Below are 27,892 nucleotides of genomic sequence, written 5' to 3'. Positions count from 1 at the left end.
GTTGCTTCCTGACACAGTTTTGTCATTGGTCATCCCAAGTTGTGACTCCTACCACCATAGATGGCTTTAAAAAGACTTAGATTTACCTGGGTAGTTTAGTTCTGGCAATAGGCAGGAGAGTTAAACAAAACCTCCATGTACAGAGGGATGGTACCTGCAAACGCTAAGGGTCAGGGGAAGCCATGGGTGTGTAGTTGGTGCCTGGGGTGTGTTTGTGTGTCATCACAACCCCTTTGGCATAGAAAATGTGCCACGAAATGGCATAGAAAATGTGCAAAGCAACCCCATGTGCATTTTGTGCGAAATGACTCCCGGGTTGTGAATTGTTAAAGTTCCTTGTCGCTTTCTTCCAGAACAATCTTAGTGAAGAATGGCCTCCTTCCTCCTCCTTTTCACTTCACAGATTGTACTGTTCTCTCCTTGGCTCTGAACCTTTGGACTTTTTGGACAGGAGGGATCTGGTTTGCGTCGTTCTGTTTGCTGGCACTGCGAAGTTGGTCTAGGTAGTTTTTATTTTCCCTCTTTGCTACAAGGAACCTCGCCAGTCTTGTCGTTGCGTCGTGCGCATTTGTCAAACGACACGCCACAGGCCTCCTTTGGCAAGTCCGCATTGGGTCTTTGTCAAAGCCGGGAAGGAAGGGATGCATGAGAAAGCAAGCAGAGGTGTGCCTTCTTTTGAGGTGTGTTATGTGTGTATGTACCAAGGGATTTGTGTTAATTGGAAGGCCCTTATCAGAACTTGACAGCCATTAGGACTTGTTGGCGCTTTGTGAGATCAGCCTCGCAAGCAAAAATGTCTCTTATCAGCAGTTTGGAATTTGGGTCTCCCCACTTCTCCTCACTCCCTGCAACGTTTTTATCTTGCCTTTTGTGGAGTTTGAATTGGCAAAAGTAGCTGAGTAACGCATGAGCAGGGTGACCAGACGTCCTCCCGTTCCAGGACGTGTCCTCCATTTCAAGCTTCTCTCCAGGAAAGAATGCCCAAAATGTCCTCCATTTTGAGCATCACTAAGAAGCCCATGGAGTGACGCCGCATTTGCTGTCCCCCTTTGAGAAGCGCATCTCCTTGGCAGCCTATCCATGTTGCAAATAGGGTCCAAAACACACTGCAGGGATAATCCAGTTTGAGACTGCTTTGATTGCCCTGGGAATTTGGGGAACTCTTTGGTGAGACATTGAGCCTTCTCTGTCAGAGAGCTCTGGTGCCACATTAAACTACCATTCCCAGGATTCCCTGGCACAGAGCCAGGGCAGTTGAAGCAGTCTCAAAACTGGATTGTTTCTGCAGTGTGTCATAGACTTAGGAGGATAGCATGGATGCTTCTAAAGTTCCTTTTTCTTAGGAGCAGCAAAGTTTCGCACCCAATGCTCAGGGCTCTGTCTCGACAGGAAACATGTTAGTCAATGCAGTGCTTGCGGACATGATCCAAATGACAAAATAACCATATGAATTGATTTTATAGTAGTGTTCCTAGCTTTTATTTTATAATGTGATGTCCTGCATTTTTCTTGAATGCCCTACATTTTGCAGCGCCTTAGGTAGGACCTCTGGTTGCTCTGTCCACAAAGAACTACCTTGAAATCATCTCCACCATTTTGGAGTACGTAATTGCAAAGGCCGTTGCCAAACGGAGGTCTTTCCCATCTGCGCTGAAACCTTTTGCAACCTTTTGTCCCGTGTTCTTTGCGACCATAGACGATGGCCATAGATACTTAACTGTGGGCAGGAAAGAAACCTTATCTTTGTTGTAGAACCGCTTCCTTTCCAACAGGCGCACAAAGGGGTTCCTGAACTGTGACTCGGCCCGGGGGATAATGGTGCGAATTATGACACCGTCCCTCCAGCTCTTTCCCTGAAATGCATCCGGAGAAAGAATTGGAGTGAGCTTGTTCTGTTGCAGTCATTAGCAAGGTGCTCTTCTTTGTCTGAATTACATTTTTATACTTTAAAGGTGACTGGAAAATGCTAAACCAGTCAAATAACAGTACTGGTCAGAGTCGCCATGGTTGGGTTGACGGACCCCAAAGGGCTTGGCTTGTTCTTCCATTGTGCCCATGTTCTGCAAAGTGGGCTAGAGGAGTGAGTAGTCTGATCTGGGATTAGTGTGCCTCCTTTTGAGGTGTGTATGTGTGTATGTACCAAGAGATCTGTGTTCATTGGGAGGTCCTTGGAGAGCTTCCGACCTCTCTAATCCTAATCCTAATCCCGATGCCCTATTTCCCAGGTGGGCAGTAAAAGTGGGCAACGGGTCCTCCCCAGTGAGGACGATCGGCTTCTTCTGGACACGTATCCGTCACGTGTTCCTTGGAGCAGGGACTGCGTAGTGAGAGAAAGGCCTCCCTTTTGTAGTGAAGTTACTTGAGGCTCTATAGGGCAGCTGTGAAAACAAGGCTGGGGGACAAAGCTGTCATCAGGCATCACCACATCTGTCAATCAACAGGCCTTGGCGCTTGACGTAGCCTGCCTCCCCCTCCATCCTTCTTCTCAAGGTTTTCTGTATAGCTTTCTCACATCTTTTTTGGAGGGGGGACTACAGCTCCTAGAATCCCCCCACTTGCCAGCATGATGGGTTAAAATGTGTGTCCATTTGTCTCCCTCTATACATCTACTTGCCTGTCTGTCTGCCTACCTAATCTGTTTGTCTGTCTCTCCATCAGTTCATCTGATTGTCTGTCTATCTGTTTATCCATCCATCCATCCATCCTCCCATCCATCCTCTCTCTCCTCTGTAACCCATCTGTTTCTCCTAGCTGTCTTGTTTGTCTACCTACCTACCTACCTACCTACCTACCTACCTACCTATTCTGTCTATCTGTCCCTCCATCAGTTTGGCTGTCTTCCCATCCATCCATCCATCCATCCATCCATCCATCCATCCATCTCCTCCTCCTCTTCTTCCTCCTCCTCTTCTCTCTAATCCACATCTTCCTCCTATCTGTCTGTCTGTCTACTCATCTACCTACCTATCTACCTGATCTGTTTGTCCCATTCCTCCCTCTCTGTGTGTAGTCCATCCATCCATCCATCTTTCTGTCCTCTCTCTGTCTATCTGTTTAGTCCTGTCTGTCTTGTCAGTCTACCCAGTTTGTCTGTCTGTCTGTTCCTCCTTCCTTCCTTATCTCCTTACCTAATCTGTCTCTCTGTCTATCATCTGCCTGCCTCCCTGCCTATGTATCTGATCTTATTCCGTCTATCTGTCTCTTTATGCAGAGTACTTCTGCGAAGGAATGGAGGCAAGGGAGGAGTGGTGGAGAAGAAAAGCCTAGGCACATATATCTGTGGCCTGCAAAATACTGAATGTTGCAGAGCTGTAAAAGTCACAGAAACCCAGAATGGCCAAGGGGCTGGAGAAATTCCCTTATGAGAAAAGGTTGCACCGTTTGGGGCTCTTCAGCTTTTAAAATCGACAGATAAGGAAAGTCATCTTGGAAGCACAAATGCAGGGCTTGGAGAGAGGTGGATTGCTCTTAAATTCTTAGGACTTCCCTGTGAGCAGGTCCCATCGAATGGGTCTCACCTCTCTGTGGGGTTGTCTATGGGATATGCAATAGGCCAAACAATTAATAAAACCCTATGATTGGTAATGTTTTTGATCAAGTTCACTCTCCCTGCATCTGTGAACCAACTGAGGTCTCTTTATCTGTTTATCATGCTCCTATTCTTACTCCTGAAACCTTTGGGAGGAAGAGGGTCTGGCAGTGGATCTGCTCTAATATAGTGTAAAAGAGGACTCCAAAAGAGGTTTGGGGCACATTTGCAGCTTGGAATAGAGCCTGGCATGGATTCCCCACTCACTTGGAAGCCGACATGGGATAAAAATTGAACCCAAGCCGAGAAAGGCCTTGCGTTGTGTGTGAGAGAGAAAGGGGTGAAGGAACTCTCCCGCCATGCCAGAGATTCCAAGAAAAATACCCAGAGAGGCCCGTTTCCTCTGTCAGACCATGGCTCTCAAGGCCCTGACGGACTTTGCAGCCTCGGAGTTGGCCATGTCTTAATCGGGTTGGAATTTGGGCAGAGAGTCAGGCCTCTGGGCTAAGCCTCGGCCTTGGTCCCCATAATAACCAGATCATGTTTGCAGCCTCCATGGTTGGCAGGAGAGAAAGAGATGGGCCTTCTTTCGGAGACAGCTGGTGTGTACGATTATAATTGTTGTTTTTCAGCTCAACAGGTTCAGCAGGCTTTGGTAGAAGAGTGGTTTGACCAAGCATACGATTGAAGGCAAAATATGCTTTTGATTATTGGCTGTCAAGTTGGCTTCGACACCAGCCCTATGAATGAGAGACTTCCAAGGGCCCTGGTCTCCTATGTATGCATGTGTGTATGTGGCGTTGTGTGCCTTCACGTTATGTCCAACTTGTGGTGACCCTAAGATGACGCTGTCATGGGGTTTTCTTTTCTGGGTTTATTCCAAGGAAATAACCACTGCCTTCCAAGGCGGAGAGAGTTGGACTTGCCCAAGCTCACTTTGTGGAGAGTCAAACCCTGGTCTCCTGGAGCCCTGGTTAAACACTCAAGCCACTGACTATACCATGCTGCTGACAAATCTCAGCAAGATCTGAGGCTCAGAGTCAGAGATAGAGGAGAGTTAGAGTCAGAGATAGAGAAAGCTTAGAGTCAGGATCAGAGTTAGGGTCAGAGATGGTTAGAGTCAGGATCAGAGATAGAATCAAGATCAGAGATAGAGGAGAGTTAGAGTCAGGGTCAGAGATAGGGATAGAGAAGGGTTAGAGTCAGGATCAGAGATAGTTAGGATCAGAGATAGAGTCAGGATCAGAGATAGAGGAGAGTTAGCGTGAGGGTTGGAGACAGAGTCAGGGTTAGATTTAGGATCGGAGTATAAGAGAAAGGGATAGATGTGTGGTGGAGCTAGCTTCAGTAAACATTTATATGTATTAAATAAGTCCTTTGTAATGTTCTGTTTGATTAGCGTTTAATTTTTATATCTTTATATTGTGTACTTGAGCCTCCAGGAATGCTACATATTGGAGAGTGTGAGTTTGGACACTTGGCGTCACCCGTTGGCATCAGATAATCCCTGTGTCCAGTGGAGAAATAAGATGAATCAATTCTTGCGTGGGGACCCTGTGGTCATCTAGGAGGTCCCCTCAGCTGGTGGCCACAGCTGTGAGACAGGAGAGAGAAGAGGAAAACCTTGCCTTTCAGACTTCAGACTGTTCCTCGAAAGGCGTCTGGTAGAAAAGGAGAGGGAAAAGGAAAATAGCAAGCTGCTGCTGGCGTAGCATCCATTTTCCATGCCCTGCCTGGCACTGACGGTTGCCAACGGAGGAGGCGGCATGGATTATAGGAATGTCCTGCTTTCCTCATTTGCCTGACTCTCTGTAACTGTAATGAAGAAGGCTGGATAGAAACTGGTGAAAATCAATAGTTTTGGGATGGAACATCATGCCCAAATTGTGTCAAATACTTTGAGGAACGGCTGGGTGGCTTTTGGGCCCATGAGAGTGGGGTTCAGGGACCACATGAAACCATAGACTTTTGTCACCCCTCAGTGTCCATGTTCACCTCCTTGAGTCCCTGTTCTGGGAGAAAGAAGGCAGGATATAAGTGAATAGAATAATATTAACATTACATTTCCTTATCAGAAGCACTTGAGTGCAAAGAGTCCGCAACAGACCCTGAGCAACGGGTAGCCTTGGAACAAGTGCCAAGTTTCGCTTGCCCCTGATTTGCATCATGGTTAAAGCAGGAGTAAAGATGGCAAGGGACAGAGAGAAAGAGAGAATCAAAGAGAGCGAAGATTGCATTTCTACCCCTTGGAGGCTGAAAAGGTTGGAAACACCTCCAGGTTAGTTGGCTTTGAAGTGTGCAAGGGAGCTGGATTTTTGCAAGCTGCCCAGAGGGATGGTGGCGGCGGCGGCGGCCACGGAGTCTGTAATTTTGGTTCCCGAGGGGCACAATTACATTGCAGACTTCAAACTGGTTTGGATTGGCAATCCTTTTTTAATTGCCGACCTGGGAGTGGAGGCAGGCGGGTTTGGAGGAGCAAGGCTCTCTGATCCCAAAGATATAGGGGGCTAAGGGGGGCTGAGAGCAACTCATGGCCTGGATTTTCAATACTACCATAACAGCCATCCCCAGAAGTGGAGAAGGAGGAGGTGGACAAGTAGTAATAGTAGTGGTAGAAGTGCTGGCATTGAGAAGCAGCATGTCCAATGTGTGTTTGTTTTCATCTGTGAAATGTCTAGCAGTCTGAGTGTGGCTTCTTGGCACCTCTTTAGGTGCTTCAGACAAAGCCATGGTTGGTACACTTTGAACACTGAACTAGGACTCTGGAGACCAGGGTTTGAATCCTGGCACGACCATATAAATAGCCACTGGGTGACCTCCAGCACGTCACACTCTCTCAGCTTCCGAGGATGGCAATGGCAAACCCAGTCTGATCAAACCTTGCCACGAAACCCCCGTGATAGGTCTGTCTTAGGGGTACCATAAATCAGAAATGATTTGAAGGAGCACATCATCACCCCCACAAAGGTGTTCCAGAGCAATACTGGTGTTGCTTTTGGGCACAAATGGGTGATCCGCACCTGGCACAGCTGCTTGTGTGTCTGGTTCCTCTCTGGGCTCTGCTTTGCAGAGAGCTCTTAGGCCCCAAAGGCGGGTCGGAAGAGAGGCCCGCTTGCTGCGTGTGCCCAGAGGCGGCTTAGTTGCAGATGGAGAAGCGATTGTCAGCTTGTAAAATCCAGTTGGGAATTTGGCGCTCCTTGCCAAGTGGGTCGGAGTGACGAGATGCAAAGTGATCTCTGCGCAGCCTGTTATTTCAGGGTCACAGACGGAGGGGGGGTCTTAATGCGCTTGTGCGCGCGTGCTGGGCGCCTTACGGGAACAATTAAAAACAAGTCAAGGCAGGAGTCTTCCTGCAGCTGTCTCTTCTTCCCCTATCAATGCCCTTCATCCTTCACTGGTCCCACAAAGATGGGGTTTGAGGACCTTCATCCTTCCCAATGTTTTTGAACTCCAGCTGCTAGATGTTGCAGTTAGTGATGGATTATGGGCTTTGTTGCACAAGATACTTGGAGCACCAAAGATTTTTCACTCCCATCTTCTATCTGCCCCAGTGGATGATGGTTGCCATGTCAGTGGGGCAATGAATCCTAGATCTTCAAGGTGCTGAACACTTCCGAAACTGGTTCAGCCCCTTGGACAAAACCTGGGGCGGATTCACTGCCCTGCCGACATGGGAGCCTCCGCCTGAAGTCCCCAAGCTGGCCAGATCCTTTAGGACTTTAGCAGGAGCCTCTGGACCATTTGGAAATGGAGCCAGCAACCAAGAGAGGTGGTGATGGGTCTCTTTCTCCAAACAGCCTTGTGGGGATGCTTTAGCTCAGTGACTCCCAAACTTTGGTCCTCCAGGTCTTTTGGACTTCATCACCCATAGTTCCTGACTCTTGGCCAAGCTGGCTGAGGATTCTGGGAGCAGACCAATAGAGGACCAAAGTTTGGGAATCACTAGATTTGGACTTAGAGGGTTGGACTTGGTGACCGCTGGGGACCCCTTTCGACTGTAAGATCCTACTGTTTGGGGGCTGGAAATGGGTCATGGAGCGACATGTGTCCCTCGCAGGCCATTCCCTCTTAGATCTGCCTTAGTGCTTGCATTTGGCTTTTTGCCTCTGGGACATTTCCAGGTGGTCTCCCTCGCCCTCTGCCCCATCAGCAAAGCAAACAACCCTCTGTTTGCGTAGGGCAATGCCAGGTAACCTTTAGTTCGGGTATTATTTAACCTTTAGTATTATTTAAAGCCGAGGTTCGTTATCATGATGCAAATGAAGGAACATGCGTAATATAGATCCGAATGCAGTTCTGCAACAGGGGCAGCAGTGGTTGACCGACGAAGCTTTATTGCACCGTCCATCTGATGCATTAGGACTTTGAACCTGGTGGCAAGGTCTGTTTTCATTATTTTGCCCCATTGCTTGCAAAACAGGTCGCTAAGTTTTGAAATCTGGCAGTTCTTACAAGAATGCTATATAACTTTAAGTATATTCGGTATATAATGGGATCTTGGTATCCGCTGGGGTTTGGTTTCAGGGCCCCCAAAATCCAAGGCTCCTCAAGTCCCATTAAATATAGTGCCATAGTGAAACGGTCCGTGAAACCAAGTATGTATATATCGAACCATCGAGAAGCAAAAGTGTCAATCTCCCAAATACCAATGGGGACAGTTTTGGAATATTTCGGATTTTGGGACTCCGGATAAGGAACCGCAGCAAGGCCTGCAATGATTTATTGCAACTTGCGATAAAAAGCGTGTCCGGTGCCTTTAAAGCCGCGGCGTTTCATTGTAGAGGGCTGTGGTCTGTGCGCATTTACGAAGGAAGAAATCCGATTCTAATCAGTGGGGCTTACTCTTAAGTAAATACGCACAAGCCTTCATGGCGTGGGATTGGTAAAACAGGAGTATATCACCGCAAAGCAAATAGGAACTGAGGATTAGATAAAGCTACTCCCAGCGAGCAAACACAGAAATGAAAGGCGTCGGAGCAGGGCTTTTGCAAAAGGGAACGCCACTCACAACCTTTCTGCTACAACACAACCCCCAGGATTTGTGTGATGGAGGAACCAATCCAGTTGTGGGTGTCACCCTCAATGATCCCCATAATGGGGATTTATAGAAATTTTGACTTGCCATTCAGCAGCTGGATTTGGATCAAGGCTATTGCTTTCCAGATCTGGTTGGATTTCAAGTCCCATCATCCTGAGCCAGCAGCAGGGCTGTAGAGTTGGAACTGTCGAGACACAGTACTTACAACTAAAGTCTTACAAGGTAAATACATTACTTTATATTTACATTTTCCCTTCTTCGACGCATAATAAAAGCCGAGCGCATTTGCTTTCGGAGCAACTTGGGAACGTTTCCATGTTCAGAAATGTTAACCGAATCAATCTACACAATAACCTTATGCACAATGTTTTGTACACAGTGTATATTGTACATCTGATGTCTGAGGATGTCTGAAACATTCCCAAATCTGAAACCGTCCATCTGGGCGGCTGAGAGAGTGGCACCTTTGCTTTCGGACAGTTCATTAAATGAATTGTGGGCCTGGATTTAGGTCTCTTTTTCAAGAGACCGCATCCTATAGATGCAAGTCTTCCCAAATTCCAAGCCTTTTGGATAAGGGAGACTCAGCCCTGTAGTACTAATAGTAGAATAATAATAGAATGGGATAATAATAGTAATTTTGGAATATGACACATAAGGAGATCTCTTAGAGATTATGAAGAAGAGCAATGCAATCCTTCCTTGGACCCTTCTGAGCATCTTGTCCTCCAGATGTTTTGGACTTCAAGCTCCACAACCACTGGAAAAATAATAATAATAATAATAATAATAATAATAATAATTGGAGCAATGCAGTCCTTCCTTGGACTGCTCTGACCATCTTGTCCTCCAGATGTTTTGGACTTGAAACTCCAGAACCACTGGAATAATGGAATAATAGTGATGATGATGATGGGAGCAATGCAATCCCTCCCTGGACCCTCCTAGGCATCTTCTCCATCCCAGCTGTTCTCCCCTCCAGATGTGCAGCAGACCCAGCTGTTGTTCTGCTGCCCACGTGACTCCAAGGGAGGAGGGAGGGGGCAAACAGCTGGAGGGATTCCCCGCCTCCCCCCCATCCATCACCCAGGAGCAGCCAATGGGGGCAGGCGACACATCAGCCAATCCGGGGGCGCCTGTGATTTCCATGGCAGCAGAGGCAGCAGCAGCAGCAGCAAAAGGAGCAAAGGCAAAGCCCTTCCTCCTCCTCCTCCTCCTTCTCTTCCTTCTTCTTTGGTGGCAGAAGATCGGACGAGGAGCCCTGCCAGGTTGGCCGCAGGGAGGAGGAGGAGGAGGAGCAGGAGAAGCAGGGATGGCGCCCCCCACAGGTGAGCAAAGCATTATATTATAGCATTGCATTGCTGCATTATATCATTGCCTTGCAAACCTCCCAAGAAAAATCCTCCTTCCCTTCTTCCCCAAAATCCCCCTTGCTCTCCCTGCCTCCTTTTCTTTTCCTTTGCAAGAAGAAGCAAAGCAGGGTCCTCTCCCTCTCTTCCCTTCCTTCCTTCCTTCCTTCCTTCCTTCTTTTCTCCCTTCCCTCCCCTTCCTTCCTTCCTTCCCTCCCCTTCTTTCCTTTCTCCCTCCCTCCATCTCTCCTTATTTCCTTTCTCCCTTCCCTCCCTCCCTCCCTCCCTCCCCTTCTTTCCTTTCTTCCCTCCCTCCCTCCCTCCCTCCCCTTCCTTCCTTCCTTCCTTCCCTTCTCTCTCCCTCCTTCCCCTCCTTTCCTTTCTCCCTCCCTTCCCTCCCCTCCTTTCCTTCCTTACTTCCCTCCCCCCTCCCTCCCTCCCTCCCCTTCTTTCCTTTCTTCCCTCCCTCCCCTCCCTCCCTCCCTCCCTTCCTTCCTTCCTTCCTTCCTTCCTTCCTTCCTTCCGTCCCTCCCTCCCTCCCTCCCTCTAATTAATGTGTTTTCTATTTCTCCTTTGTTTTTTGGAAGTATAAAAAGGAAGGGGGGAAGCTCACAGGAGAGTGCCTCTGAGCATGCACAGAGTTCCCCTACTATTTTTGGGTTGGGAATATTTTATCCCCCTCCCTCCACATCTTTATTCTCTGTTGTCCCTCCTTCCATCCATCTTTTCTTCATCATCCCAAAATGTGTTTTCTATTTGTCCTTTTTGTTTGCAAAGCAAGGAGGAGGGAGAGAAGGAGGGAGGGAGGGGGGCAAAATAGAGTGCCTCTGATCATGCACAGAGTTCCCCTGAGCATGCACAGACTGCTTCTGGAGCCTGCAGAGAATCCACCAACTGTTTGTTTCGTTGGGGAAATATTTTATTCCTCCCCATCTTTATCCTCCACTGACCCTCCTTCCTTCCTTCCTTCCTTCCTTCCTTCCTTCCTTCCTTCCTTTACAAATGATGGGCTTTCTATTTGTCTTTTGTGTTTGGGAAGCAAAAGGGGAGGTGAAGGCCACAAGAGAGTTCCCCTGAGCATGCACAGACCTTCCCTACTGTTTGGGGGGGTTTAATATTGGATTCCTTCCTCTGCCACATCTTTCCTCTCAGCATCCCTCCTTCCTTCTATCTCCAAACAATGTGTTTTCTGTTTCCTTCCCTCCCAACCAGTTGAAGCCATGCCTCTGTCCCCAAAGCTCAAAAATGGCACTCCATCCCAAATGCATCCATGAAAGCCCTGGCAAAAGACTGGCCCTAAACCCAGGCTTCAGGATGTGAGACACATTTGGACTCACTTCAACGCAATGCACACTTCAGCATTTGCACCAAACTGAGCTCTGCTTCCATTGCATCTTTCTAGATAACTATGTCAATGCCATTCTGTAATAATGCAAGGTGATGGAGATATGTGTATGTATGTGTGTATATTTGTATTTATTCATAGCTGGGCCCTTGTCCAGTTTCGCTTCCAGACGTGTCCGAAATCGCTGTGCAAATTCATTGCGCAAAACCAGAGAGGAAACTTGTTATTTTTCTTGCAATGAGAAACAGAAAGAGGATGCCTCCGCATATTTTTCCTCCTCCTGAGTTTCAAAGTTGGTTTGGCGCTTTCTTGCTTGTAAAAACCAAGGCTGGAAGGAGCTTTTAACGCTCAAAGGTTACTTTTTGGGCTCCAAATTTGGCTCTTTTTGGCGGGTAACGGAGTCCGTTTACTCCAAATTTTTGGACTTGCCAAAGTCTGAGAAGTTTTTTGCTGCTTTTAGAAGCAAATTTTTGCTGCTCAGAGCTGACCTAGATTTGGAACTTAAAGCTGGGCTTTAGCTCAAAAGGTTTCCTGGAAGATGAAAATGTGCTTTTTGTGCCATGAGAACGACATTTGAATCCCGCACCGCAGTCCAAAATTTGACCCCTTGCGTCCATGATGTATTTTTTACTTTACCTTGCAGACTTAATTCTCTTTTTTATTAGCGCCTGGAGTGTATAAGAATGGTATAATACTTCTGATTTTCTCTAGCTAGAGCCACGTTTCGTTGCCATTGAGGACTAGCAGCTTGCCTTGGAGAAGGAAAAACAGCACTGATCTCTCCAAATGGGGAAGGTTTCAACCCATTCCGACATACTCCCAGAAGCCCTGGTCCTGGAAGTTTTAGTCTTTTCCCCAAAGGATTTTGTTCCCCCCCAAAGCTCACCTCTTCAGAAAGCCAGCTCTGACATTTTCTGTTTCAATCAAAAGTGGAATTCTTTGCCCAAATAGTTGAAATAACTCAAGTTCAGTGGTCTTAAGCTATTCGCCGCAGAGGAGGAGGGCTAAAGTTCAGCATTGCACAAGCAGCCTGGGCTTTTTAGGCAGCAAGGTTCTTGGATCTGGTTAGATTTCCCACATTGAGCAGAGGGTTGGATTCAGGCTTCTGTGCGTCTGTGTTATTGGACTGCAATGCCCAGTGTCCCTTGCCTTTGGCTACCTTGGCTGTGGATGGTGGGAGTCTCAGTCCAAAGACATGCAGCTATCCATACGCTTCCTGTTGGTACCCTTCTGCCTAAATGCCTCACCAAAATAATCTGGGGGGAAGAGAGTTGGTTTTGCAATAGTTCCAAAGCAAGAGGTATATTGTAATTTTGCGCAGTGGTTCCCAAACTTTATGGTCCTCCAGGTGTTTAGGACTTCAGGTCCCAGAATTCCTGACTATTGGCCAAGCTGGCTGGAGCTTCTGGGAGTTGAAGTCCAAAATAACTGGAGGATCAAAGTTTGGGAACCATTGATGAATCTCAGGAAAGAATCATTATTGCATTGTGGGGTTTACAGCTCTCCCCATGGACTATGAAGTGTTTGGTGATTTGGGGTAGACCTTTGCGTTATGCAGCCACAAAGCATTGATGTTATTCCGGGGAAGAAGAATTACCTTGCATAGTTCGAACTCGCGTCTGATTCTCTCTTTTCCTTTTCATCCCATCTTCTTTCTTCTCCGACAGGCCGCGATCGTTTGGGTCCGGGCTTTTCATGGCGTGAAAGGCGGCAGCCATCCCGAGCGGGGCGATCTCTTTTGATGATTGTGTAAGGCGGCCGTTTTCTCCTGAACAAAGGAACGACTCCTAAGACATGGTTGGGAAGCTGAAGCAGAACTTGTTGCTGGCCTGCCTGGTGATCAGTTCGGTGACGGTCTTCTACCTGGGCCAGCATGCCATGGAGTGCCACCACCGCATCGAGGAACGGAGCCCGCCGGCCCATCCAGAGCTGTCCTGGCCCACGCCGAGGAACGCCCCGGCTCCCAAAGACAACACCACCGTGGCCTACAACAAGGATATGCCTTTGATCTTTATCGGTGGGGTCCCCCGTAGCGGGACCACCTTGATGCGGGCCATGTTGGACGCCCACCCGGACGTCCGTTGCGGCGAGGAGACCCGGGTGATCCCCAGGATCCTAGCGGTCAAGCAGATGTGGGCGAGGTCCAGCAAGGAGAAGATGCGGCTGGATGAGGCGGGTGTCACGGACGAAGTCCTGGACTCAGCCATGCAGGCCTTCCTCTTGGAGATTATCGTCAAACACGGGGAGCCGGCCCCTTACCTCTGCAACAAAGACCCCTTCGCTCTCAAGTCCTTAACTTATCTCGCTCGGATTTTCCCCAACGCCAAATTTATCTTGATGGTCCGGGACGGCAGGGCTTCCGTCCATTCCATGATCTCTAGGAAGGTCACCATCGCCGGGTTTGACCTCACCAGCTACCGGGACTGTTTGACCAAGTGGAACCGGGCCATTGAGACCATGTACAACCAGTGCTTGGAAGCGGGCTTGGACCGGTGCATGATGGTCCACTATGAGCAGCTGGTTTTGCACCCGGAGAGGTGGCTGCGGACGCTCCTCAAGTTCCTCCACATTCCCTGGCACCCGGCTGTCTTGCACCACGAGGACATGATTGGGAAGGCTGGCGGCGTCTCTCTTTCCAAGTGAGTTCACATTCCCACCCGTCCGTCTGTCCATCCATCCATCCATCCATCCATCCAGTTTTGCTAGACAACGTTCAACTAGAATATATCCACAGAAGGATAACAATCTATACCCCTCCATTGATGTTGTACGCATTCTCTATGCTTCTCATCTTATGAAAGAGTGTCATTTTTGCAAGTGCCATGGGACCTTTTCTCACCCGGCGTTACTCTCTTGGGAAACCTTTTGTGATGAGAAGGTTTCCTGGTTCTTGTTTGTGGGTGGACTACACGTCCCAGGCTCCCCCTCGAGAACCATGGCTGTTGGTCAGCGAGGGGGCCATGGCTGTTGTAGTTATTAAAAGGTAATGTTCCCCCAACTCTGGAACAATGTGTTGTGAATGGAGGATACGGACCTTTAGAGGTTTGGCACGATGGCAAGTCAGTTTCTGGATGCCGACTGGAGAGGGACTACTGCCTTGTGCCCCAGGCAGCGAAATATCTTGAGCATCCCTAGTAATAAAATCCAGATCAGTACTTTCCTTATAGTAGCCTGGGGAGAAGGGACTCTCGGAAGCCGGAGCGACTTCCTGACGTAAATAGGGACTGGAAGCTTGCAGGGAACATAACAATAATATTGCATCCATGGGGTCAGCGGCTTAATGAAAACCATTTGCAAAACCACGTTGTGCCTTGTCTGGGTGCGCTTAGCGTCGAAGATGATAGAGAGGAGGATTGCTCTGAATCGGAAGCAAGAAGGGGAGGAAATAAAAACCCCCAGTTTGTTCCTTCTCTTGTTCCACTGGCTTCCCTCCCTTTATAAAATAATATTTCCTTCGGTCTCATTTTTGGCAGATGCACCAAGACCTTATAGATCTCTCTGTTTGGGATCTTGGAAACCAAACTCTTTCCTAAGTTGTCATTCTGCTTTTAATTACGGTAAAATATCAAGCAACTTAAGGAATGCGCAACGTTGACTTGCAACCAAAGCTTTTGATTTCTGTCTAGACTCGTGTATGTTTTATTATACATATATTTCACATCATTAGACGCATCAGAAAACACTAAAGCCGCCTTTCCTTTCAGTTAGTTTCCAAAGAGATATCTCATTTAGGTATCTCATTTCACCGCCTTGGGAGAAAGGCGAGATATAAGTAAATAATAATAATAATAATAATGACTGCAATTGCATTTATGCTAAAGGTGGGAAATATATAGCTCTCTGGGAAGATGTTGGCATGCAACAACCCTAGCCGGCATAGTTATTGGAGAGAGAGTATGGTAGTTGATTTGGGGGTGACTGTTTCCAGCCTCACCATTGCCATGTTCCCATTGGGAGCTTTCTCCCGCAAGAAATGCTTGTGGGAATGATCCCAAGGAAAGATCCAGCCGTAAGACAAAGGTTGTGGTCTGGCATGGGATGCTCTCCCCTTGTGGCTTGGGGCCTTTGCCAGCGTGGCTCTTGGCTGGGAGGATTCGCCCCCGTTGCTTGTGGAAGAAGGCCTTGGCACTTGCCCATTGCCTTGATGGGAACCAGCTGCGGGAAACGGGTCCTTGCAGATCGCATTCCCAGGGCCAGATTTCGTCCTCGCTTTACTGTAAAAGGAGCCCGAGGGTTGGAATGGCTGAGAAAGGAGCATGCGTTGCACAGGGAAGTCCCATTCGGACGGATCCGGCCCCAGAGACTGGGCTGCCGTCGTTGGACATCAGGCCAATTTTGGCTTATGGCGACCCTCGGATTGACAGATTAACCAGACCTTATCAGCGGCCAATTGCGAGCCAGAGAGCGCCAGCCAATGAGATGCTGGCAGGGAGAGAGACAAAAATTCCATTTTGACCGTTGGGATTTCAGTTAGGGATCTGAACGGACGTCGCTTTGCGAGTTCCAGTGTTGGGGCTTGTAACCTAATAGATATTCAAGGTGAGGGAGTTAGGGGCTGTGCGGACAGCCCAAAAGGAGCAGCTACATGCCATTCCTTGTAGCGCTGGGTTGGGGATGTGGCAACCGGACGTGACGCCGTTTGTGCGCTGCACATGAGTGACGTCATCGTGGCGCGTCCCGTCTGTACATGGGTGCGCGGTAGGGTTACTGAGCGTATAAACGTTCAGCCCCCGCGCATCCCTACTTTGGGTCGGTCTGTCCAGGCCCTTATCTGGTGGACATGACCTGTGGGTTATATTTTGCCTTATGGAAACTAAGCAAGGGAAAAGGGCAGTATAGATGTCCTCAAGACCCAATAACATTGACGCATTGCAAAGAGTTAACAAAGGGGCAGTACAACCTGGCACTTTGTGCAGGCCTGACTGCGCCATAGGGCTGAACTAGGGCTGGGCATCCACATGCGCACGCAGCCCAAGTTTTGCCGCCTGTGTGCTGTTACGCCACACGCCCATTATGACGCATTTTGTAGGGTTTCCTTAGGCAAGACAACCCCAGAGGTGGTTTCACTAGTTCCTTCCTCTGAAATCTTGCCTAGTGTTTGTTCATGGTCTCCCATCCAAGTCCTAACCAGGGCTGACTCTGTTTAGTTTCCAAGATGATCACCTGGGATTTGTTGATTGAACCTATCCACTTGTGATGCAGTCTTCCTCTTTTCTTATTGCCTTCCACTTTCCCCCAACAGTATCCTCTTTTCCTTTGATGGAGAACCAGTCGTCCTCTGGATTTGGTTGTACTCCGGATCCCATCACTCCTGGGCAAAATGACTGGTGGTCAAGGATGCTGGGAGGTGCAGTTTGGGAAGATCTAGCAAGGGCTGTGGGGGGGGGTCTGCATCCCGTCCTATGGTCTCGGTTGTGCGTCTGTTCAGCGCAATGTGCACCACGGTCTCTAAATCTCTGGTTTCCATTCCTTGTTTTTGGCAGAGTGGAAAGATCCACGGACCAAGTGGTCAAGCCGGTCAACGTGGAAGCCTTGTCCAAGTGGGTGGGCAAGATCCCCTTGGACGTCCTGCAGGACATGCCGGTCATCGCCCCGATGCTGGGCAAGCTGGGCTACGACCCTTACGCCAACCCCCCCAACTATGGCAAGCCGGATCAGAAAGTCCTGGAAAACACGCGGAGGGTAAAAGTCTTGTTTTCTTGAATGGGGCGACCTGCGGTTTGGGGTTGTTGGTTGTCGTAGGGTTCCCTTGACCATCGCCTTCCTCTGGGGCTGAGAGAGGGTGGCTTTGAGTGGAGATTTGAACCCTCATCTCCCACAGTCCTAACCTAATTTGAAGGGGTTTGGGGTGAAAAATTGCTTGAAGAATCAGTGCAAACATTTGTAAAACGGGGGGTGGTTTTAGGGCTGCAGTTTCAGGTTGACTCGAGTTGATATCTTGATTATATATGTATGTATATATAAGTTGATGTGTAGCAATATGTGCTTAAAATAATGATTTTCCTTTCCTTTTTCCCCCCTCCAAGGTCTACAAAGGTGAATTTCAGCTCCCCGATTTCCTGAAAGGGATGCCACAGGTAAGGCGCCTTTCTTTAAACACCTTCCTCTCAAAATGGCAACCGGAAATTCCTCTGCGGTCCTTCTCAAAACAGAGATCGATCGATCGACAGACAGATAGACAGATAGATAGATAGATAGATAGATAGATAGATAGATAGATCCCGATGAACGGACAGCAGCTTTCTTCTCCTTACAGCCAAAGAAGACGGTAGAAAGGAAGCCCCACGTCAAGATAAAATGAACTGGAGAACTGAAACCGGAAAGTACAGAGTAGGCTGCGCGGCTTCTTGGTTGCGTTTCCGAAATGTAGCCGCCTGGTTTACTTCCGTCTTTCTTGGCTGCCGGCACCCGAGTGCCTTTTGAGCACCGCTTATTTGTGGTCTTGTGCACGCAAGCTTCTTATGTCGGGCGAAAAGTTGGCGTCTTTTCTATCCGTGTTTTGGCTACGCGCAGCTTTGTGCGGCCATGTGTGGCTAACCTGTGTACCTGTGTTCAGCCCTTGTTTGCGTTGCCTGGCTCTGTATTTGATGCTCCTTATCTTTGTGCGTTGTGTGCCTTGAAGTCATATCTGACTTATGTCAAAGCTATCCATAAGTATTAAGCCTATGGACTCCTGGGATTTTGGGGTTTGGGGAGAGACTTGGACTTCTCTGTTGTTGTTGCACTAGAGAATTCCTAAGTTCCCTCTCCAAAATAACTACAAATCCCATGTTCCAGAGCTGTGATAGTTAACACACAACCAGATTGCTTGTACTTATGCAACGGGATTAGCAAAAGTGACCCTTTCGGACTACGGCACCCAGAATCCCGGGGCAGGATCCCCAAATCTTCCCTTTGCCACAGGATCCTGGGAGCCGTAGTCCAAATAAAAAGCAACTTCTGCAAACTCAGGACTAATATCCATCTGCAAGAATCGTCTTCTGTGAATTGTATTTGTCCCTTTAAAAGCCATGATTTGTAGCGGGATATTTAAAAATCTTAGTTTAATTTTTGGGGGCATTCCCCATATTTGCATTTTCTGCGATGTTTCGCTTATTAAAAGTAATTCTTCCTCGCCGTTTTTTCCTTTTCGTAGACCGGCGGTGTGAAATAGAAGAACGGCTGCGGGACTTTGGGTATGTTAAACAACGCAGGCATTTAATAAAAGGCGAAAGATTCATAGGATCTGTAGAGAAACCAGAGTTAAATCAGAGATTTAAATGATAAAGAGAAAGAGACATCAGATGAAAAGAGCAAGAATATAGAATCATAGAATCGATTCCGTGATTATCCTTCTACAAGAATCAGAACAGTAGATCTACAAAATGGGAAATGTAATGATATGAGACATAGTTAGCGTTATCTTAAGACAGAGAATATCTCTTGAACGATTGCGGAGGAGAATTAAGACTGTCTGGGATATTGAAAGGGAACAAAAGGCGTTCGTTGTTAGAGAACTAAGGGAAGTAAGGCGTAATGACTTTATCGATATGATATGACAGCCTTATACAACTCATGGTGCGTCAGTTTGTATTTGTGTTAGTACACAAGGGTCATTAGAAAAGATACGTAGGAACGTCTTAATTTCGATTTGAAAAATAAATTAAACAACATAGACTTAAAAATTGGGGCTTTTATTGCTTTATTGTAGCCTTTGCTCGATTATCATCTTGATGGCAGTTGTGTAGAAGATTTGTGTGGATAGTTGTGGGTTTGATATATTTGTCTAGATATTGTGCCCACCCTCGACTTAAAAACCTTCCTTTTTGTTTTCTCTTTCGACTAGGAATGCAGGCTGCTTTTCGGAAAGAAAAACATGGCGGTTGTGTTGATGATGGTCTTCTCCGAGCTGCTTTCCTTCCCTCCTTCCGGAAATACGTCCCCGTTTCGTCCTGTGGTCTCTTTGATTTGTACATTTCATTTTGAGCACATTATGGCAAATCCGAAAGCTGAACTGTAATGTTTTGCTTTTTCCACTGGAAGAAGGGCAGTTTTCCCCCTCGTTTCTCTTTTTCTCCCCCCAGAAGAAGGTTTTATGGTGGAACATAATAACAATAATAATATTAATGATGATTACAATGATGATGATGCTATAGTCCACTCCCTCGAAGTGGATTCTTCCCTTGAACATCTAACGCAGCTTGACAGCGTTGTTTTCGTCTTAGTTAGCGGCTAGGTTTATTTTGTTTCATGTCGTTGTACAGCTGTCTCTTCCGTATTACCGTCTATTTTCTTCCTTTGCCTCACTCCGATCTTTCTTGGGGGGGTTGAATATCTCTGTGCGTCACCATCTTTATCACACCTCTCATATCTAGGCTCTTGATCGATAGCGAAGCAGAACCGTGCGCTTTTGGAGGTTGGAATTGAATCCGTCGGTTGAAACGCGGTGGCGGGGTCTCCTCCAGCAATGCACAAAGTTGTGATCTCCACTGTTCCTTTCAGTTCAAGGTCTTTGCAGGCGGTTGTTTGACATCCATCTTTTTTACGTTCCCAACAAAGACAGTCCCTCAGATTGCCGTCGGGGCAGGAGAAACTGTAGCAGCAAAATGCAGCGTCGTGTTGCATGTGGCGAAAGCTGTCGGTGCGTAAGACGCGTCTGTATGGGGGGTGCGCCGTAATGGCGTTGGTGTGGCGCAGCCCCTCCGTCTGATGTTCCCACAACTCCTTTTGCTATAAAGCCAAAACGGTTTGTGCCCGGCCGTTGCCGTGGCGACCAACATGAGCGGACTAGGCCGCAGCCACTGTGGTAGTAGTTATGCGCAGAGAACCCTCTGACCATAAAAGGGCAATAGTAGTGTGGCAGGTTCTGATTGGTGTACCGGAGCGTGTTGCCAACTGCTGATTGGACGGGACGGAACTGTGGTCTGAAACCCAACAGTTTAAAAGCCTCTCGTCTTTCCATTTTAATGGCTGCTGCTCCAGTTCCACGGAGTCTTGGGACGCACAGTTTGCGTTGTGCGTCTCTCACAAAAACTACAAATCCCAGGACTCTGTGGCGCGGGAGCCGCCGCACAAGGCCGCCTCGTGCGGCACAGTTTCTGTAGCGTTTCTGTGTGCTTTTTTGAGCTTTGTGGCTGTGGAGATTTACACAGAAGGAATGTAGAAAGCGATCTGGGTTTCTGCTCTTGCACTTTAGTCCTTAAACGGGGGAAATCCAAATGGCGGGTTTTGAGAGCTCCGACACCCATCGTCCCCAGTTGCGAAGGCCCAAACTGTGTGGCAGGTCAAACACCCCCCCCCCTTGATTCCCTTTTTGGCGTGGCTGCATTTAACCCCAATACAGAGGAGTTCAGAGGAGGCTGGACTCCAACTCCCATCAGCCCCAGGCACAGTGGGCCTTGGAAGAGGATGACGGGAGTTGCAATACGCTGGCCATTTTATATTGTGATTTATTATTATTATTATTATTATTATTATTATTGTGGCAAAAATGGATTTCCGTTCCTGGTTTTGTTTGACTTCTTCCCCCGTTTTCTGGAGACGTGAAAACGATCAGATTTGTAATTAATTTAAGGAGAAAGACGTGGAAAGAAAAGAGGCTTAGAGTCCGACGGCCCTTTTTGTATTGTTTATTTTTCGAAATAAACGCTTTCAATGTGGCTCCTCCCCTTTTTCTCGCCCGGTTGATATATTTTGATAAGAGCGGCGCCAATAGCGTCGCCATCATCAGGAAAACCCTCTGGATTTTGGGATTTGCCAGAAGTGAAGAAACGAAGCGGACGGACGTGCGAGAAAGGGATGAAACGGACCCAAAGGGACCTCTCCAGTCCCAAATCCACCAAACCAAGGATACCTTTCTGGGGATATAAATACATATATAAATACATATATACATGTTTCTAGGCCAAGTCTGCCAAAGAGCTAAGAAGGGTTAGGTAATAATGGTCAGCAAAATGAAGATAAGAACTGAGATGAGTAGAGATATTGATTTATATATATTGATATCTATCTTGACATATATATATATATAGAGAGAGAGAGAGGTTGATATATTTTGTTTTACATATATATATATAGACATATATATTGATTGACATTGGTTGACATATTGATCTATATTGATAGATACACAGTAAGTATAGGTTGATATATATTGATTTATACACATATATTGGTTTATATATATATATACACACACACACACACAGGTTGGCATATACATATATATAAATGTGGATATTTGCATGGAGAGGAGTACTTCCTCGGTTTCCTTTAGTAGGAAAGCTGAGCTTGGACTGCAACTCCCAGCATCCCCAGGGTTTAACCCCTGCGCTTTGGTTGTCATGGCGACGCCGGGCCAAGATGGCGCCCATGGCAACCGCGCGGGGAGACGGACGGGGGAGGCAGCCAATGGGAGGGTTCGGAGGGGGCGTGGCTGGCAGGCTGCGGCCATCGGCCCGCCTCCTCCTCTTGCTGGCTCTTCGAGCGCGGCTTCTGAGGGAAGAAAGGCCCGGATGTTGGGCGCCAGGGAGAGGCCGAGGGAGCCCCAGAAGGAGAAGCAAGAGCAGAGGCGGCGGCGGCAGCAGCAGCAGCAGCAGGTGAGGGAGGGAAGGGGGCGAGGGCGCGCTCTGTAGCCGCCTCTTTCTCCCATTGGGGGAGGCCAGGCCTTAGTCCCGCCCTTGCCCCACTTTATCTCCTTAGCCCCGCCCCTTCTGTTGTAGCCCCGCCCTCTTTGGTCACCGCCCACTTGGCTGTAGCTCCTTCCCTTGTGGAGACTCTACTAAGCTCTCCTGCCCCTTTCCTCCTCTCCCAGACTCTCCTCCCGCCCCTTTGGGCTCAGTAGCCACGCCCTTTTGCTCTGGCCCCACCCCCTTGCAGTAGCCCCTCCCTCTCCTTAGGTGCATATTACCTCTATAGCCACACCCTTCTGCTTTGGCTCCACCCCTTGACAATAGTCCTTCCCACTCTTCTGGTGCCTATTATCTCTATACCCACACCCCCTTTTGCTCTGGCTCCACCCCCTAGACAATAGCCCCTCCTACTCTAGTGCACATTATCTCTATAACTACACCCATTTTGCTGTAGCTCCACCCCCTTGACAATAGCCCCTCCCATCCCTTTATGCACCTTATCTCCATAGCCACACCCCTATCAGTAGCTCCTCCCACTCATCTGGTGCATATTATCTCCATAGCCAGGTCCTTGTGCTCTAGCTCCACCCCTTTAATAGTAGCCCCTCCCACCCCTTTGGTGTCGTGTATATTCATAGCGGTGCCTCTTTTGCTCTGGCTCCACTTCCTTGGCAGTAGCCCCTCCCACTCCTTGGTAGCCCCTCCCCTTGATTGTAGCCCCTCCCCTTTTTGCCTGGGCTCCTCCTCCTTTTCACACCTCTTCCCTTTTGGCTCTTGCATGGGACTGGATTGGGACCCAGCCTCCTTCCATTCCTTGGCCCTCCCTGGATGCTGGGAGTTGCAGTCCAAGGCTCTGGGGTCACAAACTCCAGAGGGAGGTTTGCCACCATTGCCTTCCCCTGAGGCTGAGAGAGTGTGACTTATTGCTGAAGGTGGGTTTCCATGGCTGGGCTGGGATTCGAACCTGGGTCTGCAGAGTCATTGTCTAACACAACATTGCAAGGCAGCCACAGCCACACGGTTGTCGCTCTCCTTCATGCCAGTGTGTTGCCTTCCCTGCGCAACTCCCCCAGGAGAGAGCCAAGGAGGAGGAGGGACACCTGCTTCTCCCTCTTCTCCTGGGAATCCCTGTTTCCTTCTCTCGGCCAAGGGCTCCTCTCCTTGCGGCAGAACGACATTTATTCCTGCCTTTCTAGTCCCACTGGTTCTCTCTCCTGGAACGAAGAGGAGGAGGAGGAGGAGGATGGACTGAGACCCCCCCCCCCCCAAGGCCCTTGAGTAAGTAGACAGCCGCCCCTCCGTCTCTTTCTCCATGGATCAATAGCCCAAGAGAGACCAATGCCAAAAAACAGACCTTGGTTTTGCCTATATATATATATATGGGCACCATTTCCTTAGGGGCCATTCTACGCAATGGGACTTGCGCATTCATAGGCTTTGGTATCCATAGAAGAGTCCTGGAACCAAACCCCAGCAGATACCAAGGGACCATTGTATCTTTATCATTATCATTATCATTATCATTATTATTATTATATAAGGGGACTTGAGCATCCATAGAGTGGTATCCACAGGGGGCCCTGGACCCAAATCAACAGATATCAAGGACCCAGTGTAGTAATTCATAATACCCCATTGTCTATATTGGGACTTTGACCATCCATGGACGATTCTGAAGCTAAACCCCAGCAGATACCAAGGATTCACTGTATTAGTAGTCATGATGGTGATGATGATGATGTGTAATGTACCCTTTGTGTGTAATGGGATTTTGGTCTCCACAGGGATCCTGTAAACAAGCCCCAGCAGCCACTATCTTAGCAAAGGCAGTCCGGTGCCGTTCTTTGTGATACGTTTTGACCCAAAGCTTGCTTTCCGCACCCCAAAAAGTCTCTTTTTGGGGGGGGGCTAGTGGGGGCTCATGCGCTCTTGGGTTCTCTGCATAAAATGGCAACTCACAATTTAGAAAGTCTTGCAGGGAGGAGGACGCAATAAAGGGGGCATCAGAGTTGGGCAGAAGGGGGTCCGGGGGCTTCATATATGGACCCCTCCGGCTGCCATGGATTGCCCCTTTTATGGACCAAAAAGGGGGTATATTGGCTCAAGGATGAGAGCTTGCCAGAAGCCTGGCTTTGCAACCCGGTTGACTCGACTTTCTTTGAACCGTGTAGGCGAGCGCCCGTCTTCCGCGCCCGGTTTGTTTACATCGCCGTCCTTGTTGGGTTTTCCGCACCATGACGCCTCAGGCCGAGCGAGGGACGCGCCGCCGATGAGAAGCCGCGTCGGCCATCTCCGCATGCCCCTCCGAATCCAGGTTAAACGCGCTTTAAGATTAATTCCCGGTCCCTAGTCGTTCCTGAGCGAATCATCCGCTTAGATCTGCCGGCCTAAATTGGTTTTGCGTCTCCGCGGAGGACGGTTTCCATTAGCAATTCAATTACTGCACGTAACGCAGGGGGGGATCTTACGAATTGCGGCCGACGGTTGCAGGGTCGGCCGAGCCGTCTCTCCGTTTCTGCCTGTTCAGAAAGGGTGGCGTTGTGGAAAACACCCTCCTTCCAATCGGAGAGCGCATGATAGTTGACAGCCGTGGGAATTGCCCAATGGCCACTTGGCGGCAGGTGTTTCCCCGGCAGCTAATCGGATTTGCTGGAGTCAAAACGCCAGCCCTTGCAACCCAGAGTGTGCCAAAGCAGATGGGCCTCCTCCTCCTCCTCCTCCTCCTCCTTTAAAGAGGAATCCAAGCAGGGAGGTTTTCCCGGCTTTGCGTGAAGCCAGGTCCCTCCTGGCCTGTGCTTCTCCTTGCTCTGGAACAGATTGCAGATACAATCGCTCAGGACAGCTCTAGCCATTGTAAACAGGCGCTGGCGGGGATGTCCTCGGATGCCACGTGCGCCAACAACCCCGTGGCGGCTGGATGTTGCTAAAGTGGGGCTGTGCCCATGGCGTTTCTCTTCTCCCCTCCAGCTGCCCCTCGGCCGGCCGCCCTCCAGGCCCGGTTCGCAGAGCCAGAGGGATGGTGGTAGTCACGGGGCAGAACAAGGCCAGCGCACGCCCCGGCGATGCCATGTCCAGCTCGGAGGCCGAGGACGACTTCCAAGAGCCCGCCACCCCGACGGCGACCCAGGCGGAGCATGCCCTGCCCCTCCTGCCACAGCAGGTGAGTGACGCGGCCGCGGTCGGTCCCACCGACCGGTACATTTTGCCCCCTCCACGTTGGCATGGACACTTCTGCCCACTCCCTGGGAGATCTTTCTAGGCTGCCCTGAGCATAGACTCCTTCCTTTCCAAAACAGCACTCCACATCTTAGAGAAGGTCAGGCACCGAGTGCGCAACTGATGCTCTAAGTAAATTGGGACATCAAAGTGCAGTTTCATTGCTGTGGCTGTCTTCTCCCATTTTTGGCTTGGATGTTTCGGACTCCGCTTCCCATCGTCCTCGGCTCCAGCCCATTAGACACAGACTGTAAACCAGCTGGGCATTTGTTTGCGTCCTTGGCTTTCGCAGCCCAGCCAGTGAGTTGCACTGCCTTGCTTGATCCTAAACTCTGAATGCCAGACGTATCCTATGAGTAGTTAGTCTGGTTGAAACGCTGATCACAGTAGACCTGGCTCTGGAGGGACGCCCTCTCAGCCTCTCCAAAGCGGCCTCCGCAGCCTTTTCCTGCCTCCCAGCTTCTGCCCAGAGCCTCTCCACCAAGTCAGCTGCTGCTGAGTCATTTCTGAGAGGTGACAGGGACATAAGAGGAGCCCTGCGGATGCGTCAGACCATGGATGCCATGGGTTGGTCATGTGTCTGCCCCGCGTGGGGGCCTTCCTCCCCAGGGTGGCCATAGAATCATAGAGTTGGAAGAGACCCCAAGGGCCATCCAGTCCAACCCTATTCTGCCATGCAGGAGCTCTCAATCAAAGCTGCTCCGACAGATGGCCATCCAGCCTCTGTTTAAAGACCTCAGCCCCACAGCATGGAAAAGTTACTTCTTTGGACTATCCCTTCCAGAATCCTCTTAACCTTAAGCATGGAGGGCTGCGCGATTCCCAATCTGTGAAGTATTTGAAAGCTCTCGTCGGCTGCGGCCCAAAATGTCCAGAGCCCTTTCTTTCCGTACCAGACTATCTGCTACTTAAGATTGGGCGAGAAAGATCCTTCACCTCCTATGACAACCAAAGCATGGTGGTTTGCGCATGGCATGGCATGGCATGCTCTCCAACTGGGCCCAGGTGCCAAAGCATCCTCCATTGTGAGCTCCTTCCCTTTTGTTTGTCCGGTTAACAATTTACCTTTACCTATAGCTTGAAAAGTCCTGGGGGCTTGTCCTCTTGTTCTTTAGTCTTTCTGCTGTTACCTTGTTGAGAAAGAAAACCCATCTCTTTTTCTTTGTGTAACCCTCTCAAGACTGGGTTTGCCTTCCTTCCAGTTCCCTGAAGTGGTTCCGCTGAACGTCGGCGGCCTCCATTTCACGACCAGGCTGTCGACGCTCAGGCGCTACGAAGACACCATGCTGTCGGCCATGTTCAGCGGCCGGCATTATATCCCCACGGACGCAGAGGGCAGGTACTTCATTGACCGAGATGGGTCCTTCTTTGGGTAGGTACCAACTTATTCCAAAAGCACAAGGGTTGTTTTATATCTGGGAAGTGGTCTTGAAAATGAAAGACATTTGGCTGGTCAGAAGGCAAGAAGACCTTGCTGTCATAACCAGGGAACATGAAGCACCATCTTGATCTCTTGTCTGATTTCAGAAGCTAAGCAGGGTCGGGGCTGATTAATACTCGAAGGGGAGATTAATACTTGAAGGGGAGATATAAGGGCTACCCACTATTTGAGGGTTAGACCTTTTATATAGACTACGTAAGAGCCCAACCTCTCTGCCCCAAGTTTTGGGATGTGGGCTTTTGTAAACACAGAAGTGTGTGCATCACGTAGTTTATGCATATTAAATGTATGTGAATTTCATAAACACGTGGCTAATGTGGTTTGGCACCACTTTAACTTCCACGGCTCCATCCTACGAAATCCTGGGATGTGAGTGTTCGGTTATATGGACTTGAAAGGCGTCGGTATCAAGTTGCTTCCAAGATTTTGCACGTTGTTCCTGAAGCATTCATTCAATATGTCAGGTTTGCACCATTTCAGACTTCACTGATCTCTTTGCTGGAGGTGCAGAAAAAGGTTCCTTTTAGGATGACAAATCCCAGAGTCCCACAGTCGGTTTGGCCCCTGGGATTTGGGCCATTGCCGCCTTTGAAAAAGGACTGTTTGGCTAACCAATGTTTACGAAGCTTCGCTGGTGGGAGATCTGGAGTAATCTGTTGGGACGCACACGACGATGAGCTGGCGCTTGGATTTGCCCCGTTTCCAAGCCTCAAGAGCCAGGCGGCAGATTATTATTATTGCTCTCGGTTTGTGCCACTTGGGGTCACTAATAGGATTGAGGGGACAAAACAGCTGCTCTTGTTTTTGTCACCGGGGCTCCTGTCGCACAAATGCCAGCCCTTTCCTTTTGGGAAACGTGCCCAAGATCCTGCTCTTTCCAGGCTGACCCTTGAAAGAGACTGTGGATACTGAAGTGTGAGGTTGATATTAAATGCCCAGCTTGTCATGCCTTGTAAGGCCAGCTAGCAGCCGTCGAACTGAATCCCCTTCTCCCTGGCTTTCCCTTTCTTTCCGTCTTTTCAGGGACGTGCTGAACTTTCTGCGTTCGGGCGACTTGCCTCCGAGGGAAAAGGTGCGTTCAGTTTACAAGGAGGCTCAGTACTACTCCATTGGACCCTTGATGGACAGTCTGGAAGAGCTCCAGCCCTTGAAAGGAGAGAAGGTCCGGCAAGCTTTCCTGGGCTTGATGCCCTATTACAAAGGTAAACCCCAGGGCATAGCCTCGCCAGGGGTTTGGGATCGTTGTGGGGCAGGTTGTGAGACGTTTTGGAACTAACAGACAGATGTCAATAAAGTACATAATTCCAGCAAAATTGCAGCCTCCAGCACTTTTGGACTTCAGCACCCAGAAGCCTTTGCCAGCG

At 49.0% G+C, this 27,892-nt stretch overlaps 2 protein-coding genes across 6 annotated transcripts in view; both read left to right on the top strand.

The window, feature by feature from the left end:
* The first annotated feature begins 88 nt into the window (after nt 1–88).
* Nucleotides 89–20,899, top strand: LOC149287036 (protein-tyrosine sulfotransferase 1-like). Of its 4 annotated transcripts, XM_089493310.1 has the most exons (6): nt 9,757–9,895; nt 12,929–13,900; nt 16,745–16,943; nt 17,288–17,338; nt 18,397–18,436; nt 19,087–20,899. In XM_089493310.1, the coding sequence occupies exons 2-5, from the start codon at nt 13,056–13,058 to the stop codon at nt 18,412–18,414; spliced, it is 1,113 nt and encodes a 370-aa protein (XP_089349436.1). In that variant the 5' UTR covers nt 9,757–9,895; nt 12,929–13,055; the 3' UTR covers nt 18,415–18,436; nt 19,087–20,899. The 4 variants fall into 4 exon arrangements, with proteins under 4 accessions (XP_089349434.1, XP_089349435.1, XP_089349436.1 ...); XM_089493308.1 differs by lacking the exons at nt 9,757–9,895; nt 18,397–18,436; nt 19,087–20,899 and adding exons at nt 89–5,807; nt 17,518–17,733; XM_089493309.1 differs by lacking the exons at nt 9,757–9,895; nt 18,397–18,436; nt 19,087–20,899 and adding exons at nt 8,624–8,789; nt 17,518–17,733.
* A 3,124-nt stretch (nt 20,900–24,023) lies between these two features.
* Nucleotides 24,024–27,892, top strand: part of LOC149287035 (BTB/POZ domain-containing protein KCTD7) — a 5,502-nt gene continuing 1,633 nt past the window's right edge. The window contains exons 1-4 of one of the 2 annotated variants that reach the window (XM_089493273.1): nt 24,024–24,185; nt 24,839–25,031; nt 26,290–26,459; nt 27,552–27,730. In XM_089493273.1, the coding sequence (XP_089349399.1) occupies nt 24,888–25,031; nt 26,290–26,459; nt 27,552–27,730 (493 nt within the window). In that variant the 5' untranslated portion in view covers nt 24,024–24,185; nt 24,839–24,887. Of the gene's footprint in view, nt 24,186–24,583; nt 25,032–26,289; nt 26,460–27,551; nt 27,731–27,892 lie in introns of those variants that run through there. The other variant, XM_089493272.1, reaches the window with a different exon arrangement.

This window comes from Sceloporus occidentalis, unplaced genomic scaffold (genome assembly GCF_023333645.1).
Source record: "Sceloporus occidentalis isolate IW3139 unplaced genomic scaffold, rSceOcc1.0.p SCAF_64, whole genome shotgun sequence".
NCBI lineage: Eukaryota > Metazoa > Chordata > Lepidosauria > Squamata > Phrynosomatidae > Sceloporus > Sceloporus occidentalis.
The sequence above is the reverse complement of the archived record's forward strand: the minus strand, read 5'-3'. Positions and strand labels throughout refer to the sequence as shown.

What these genes read in the sequence shown, in the direction of transcription:
- LOC149287036 (XM_089493308.1), top strand. Translation starts at nt 13,056, where the DNA reads ATGGTTGGGAAGCTGAAGCAGAACTTGTTGCTGGCCTGCCTGGTGATC. An exon ending in TCCTGGAAAACACGCGGAGG is followed by an intron (nt 16,944 to 17,287) that starts GTAAAAGTCTTG and finishes CCCCCCTCCAAG; the next exon opens with GTCTACAAAGGTGAATTTCA. An exon ending in TCCTGAAAGGGATGCCACAG is followed by an intron (nt 17,339 to 17,517) that starts GTAAGGCGCCTT and finishes TTCTCCTTACAG; the next exon opens with CCAAAGAAGACGGTAGAAAG.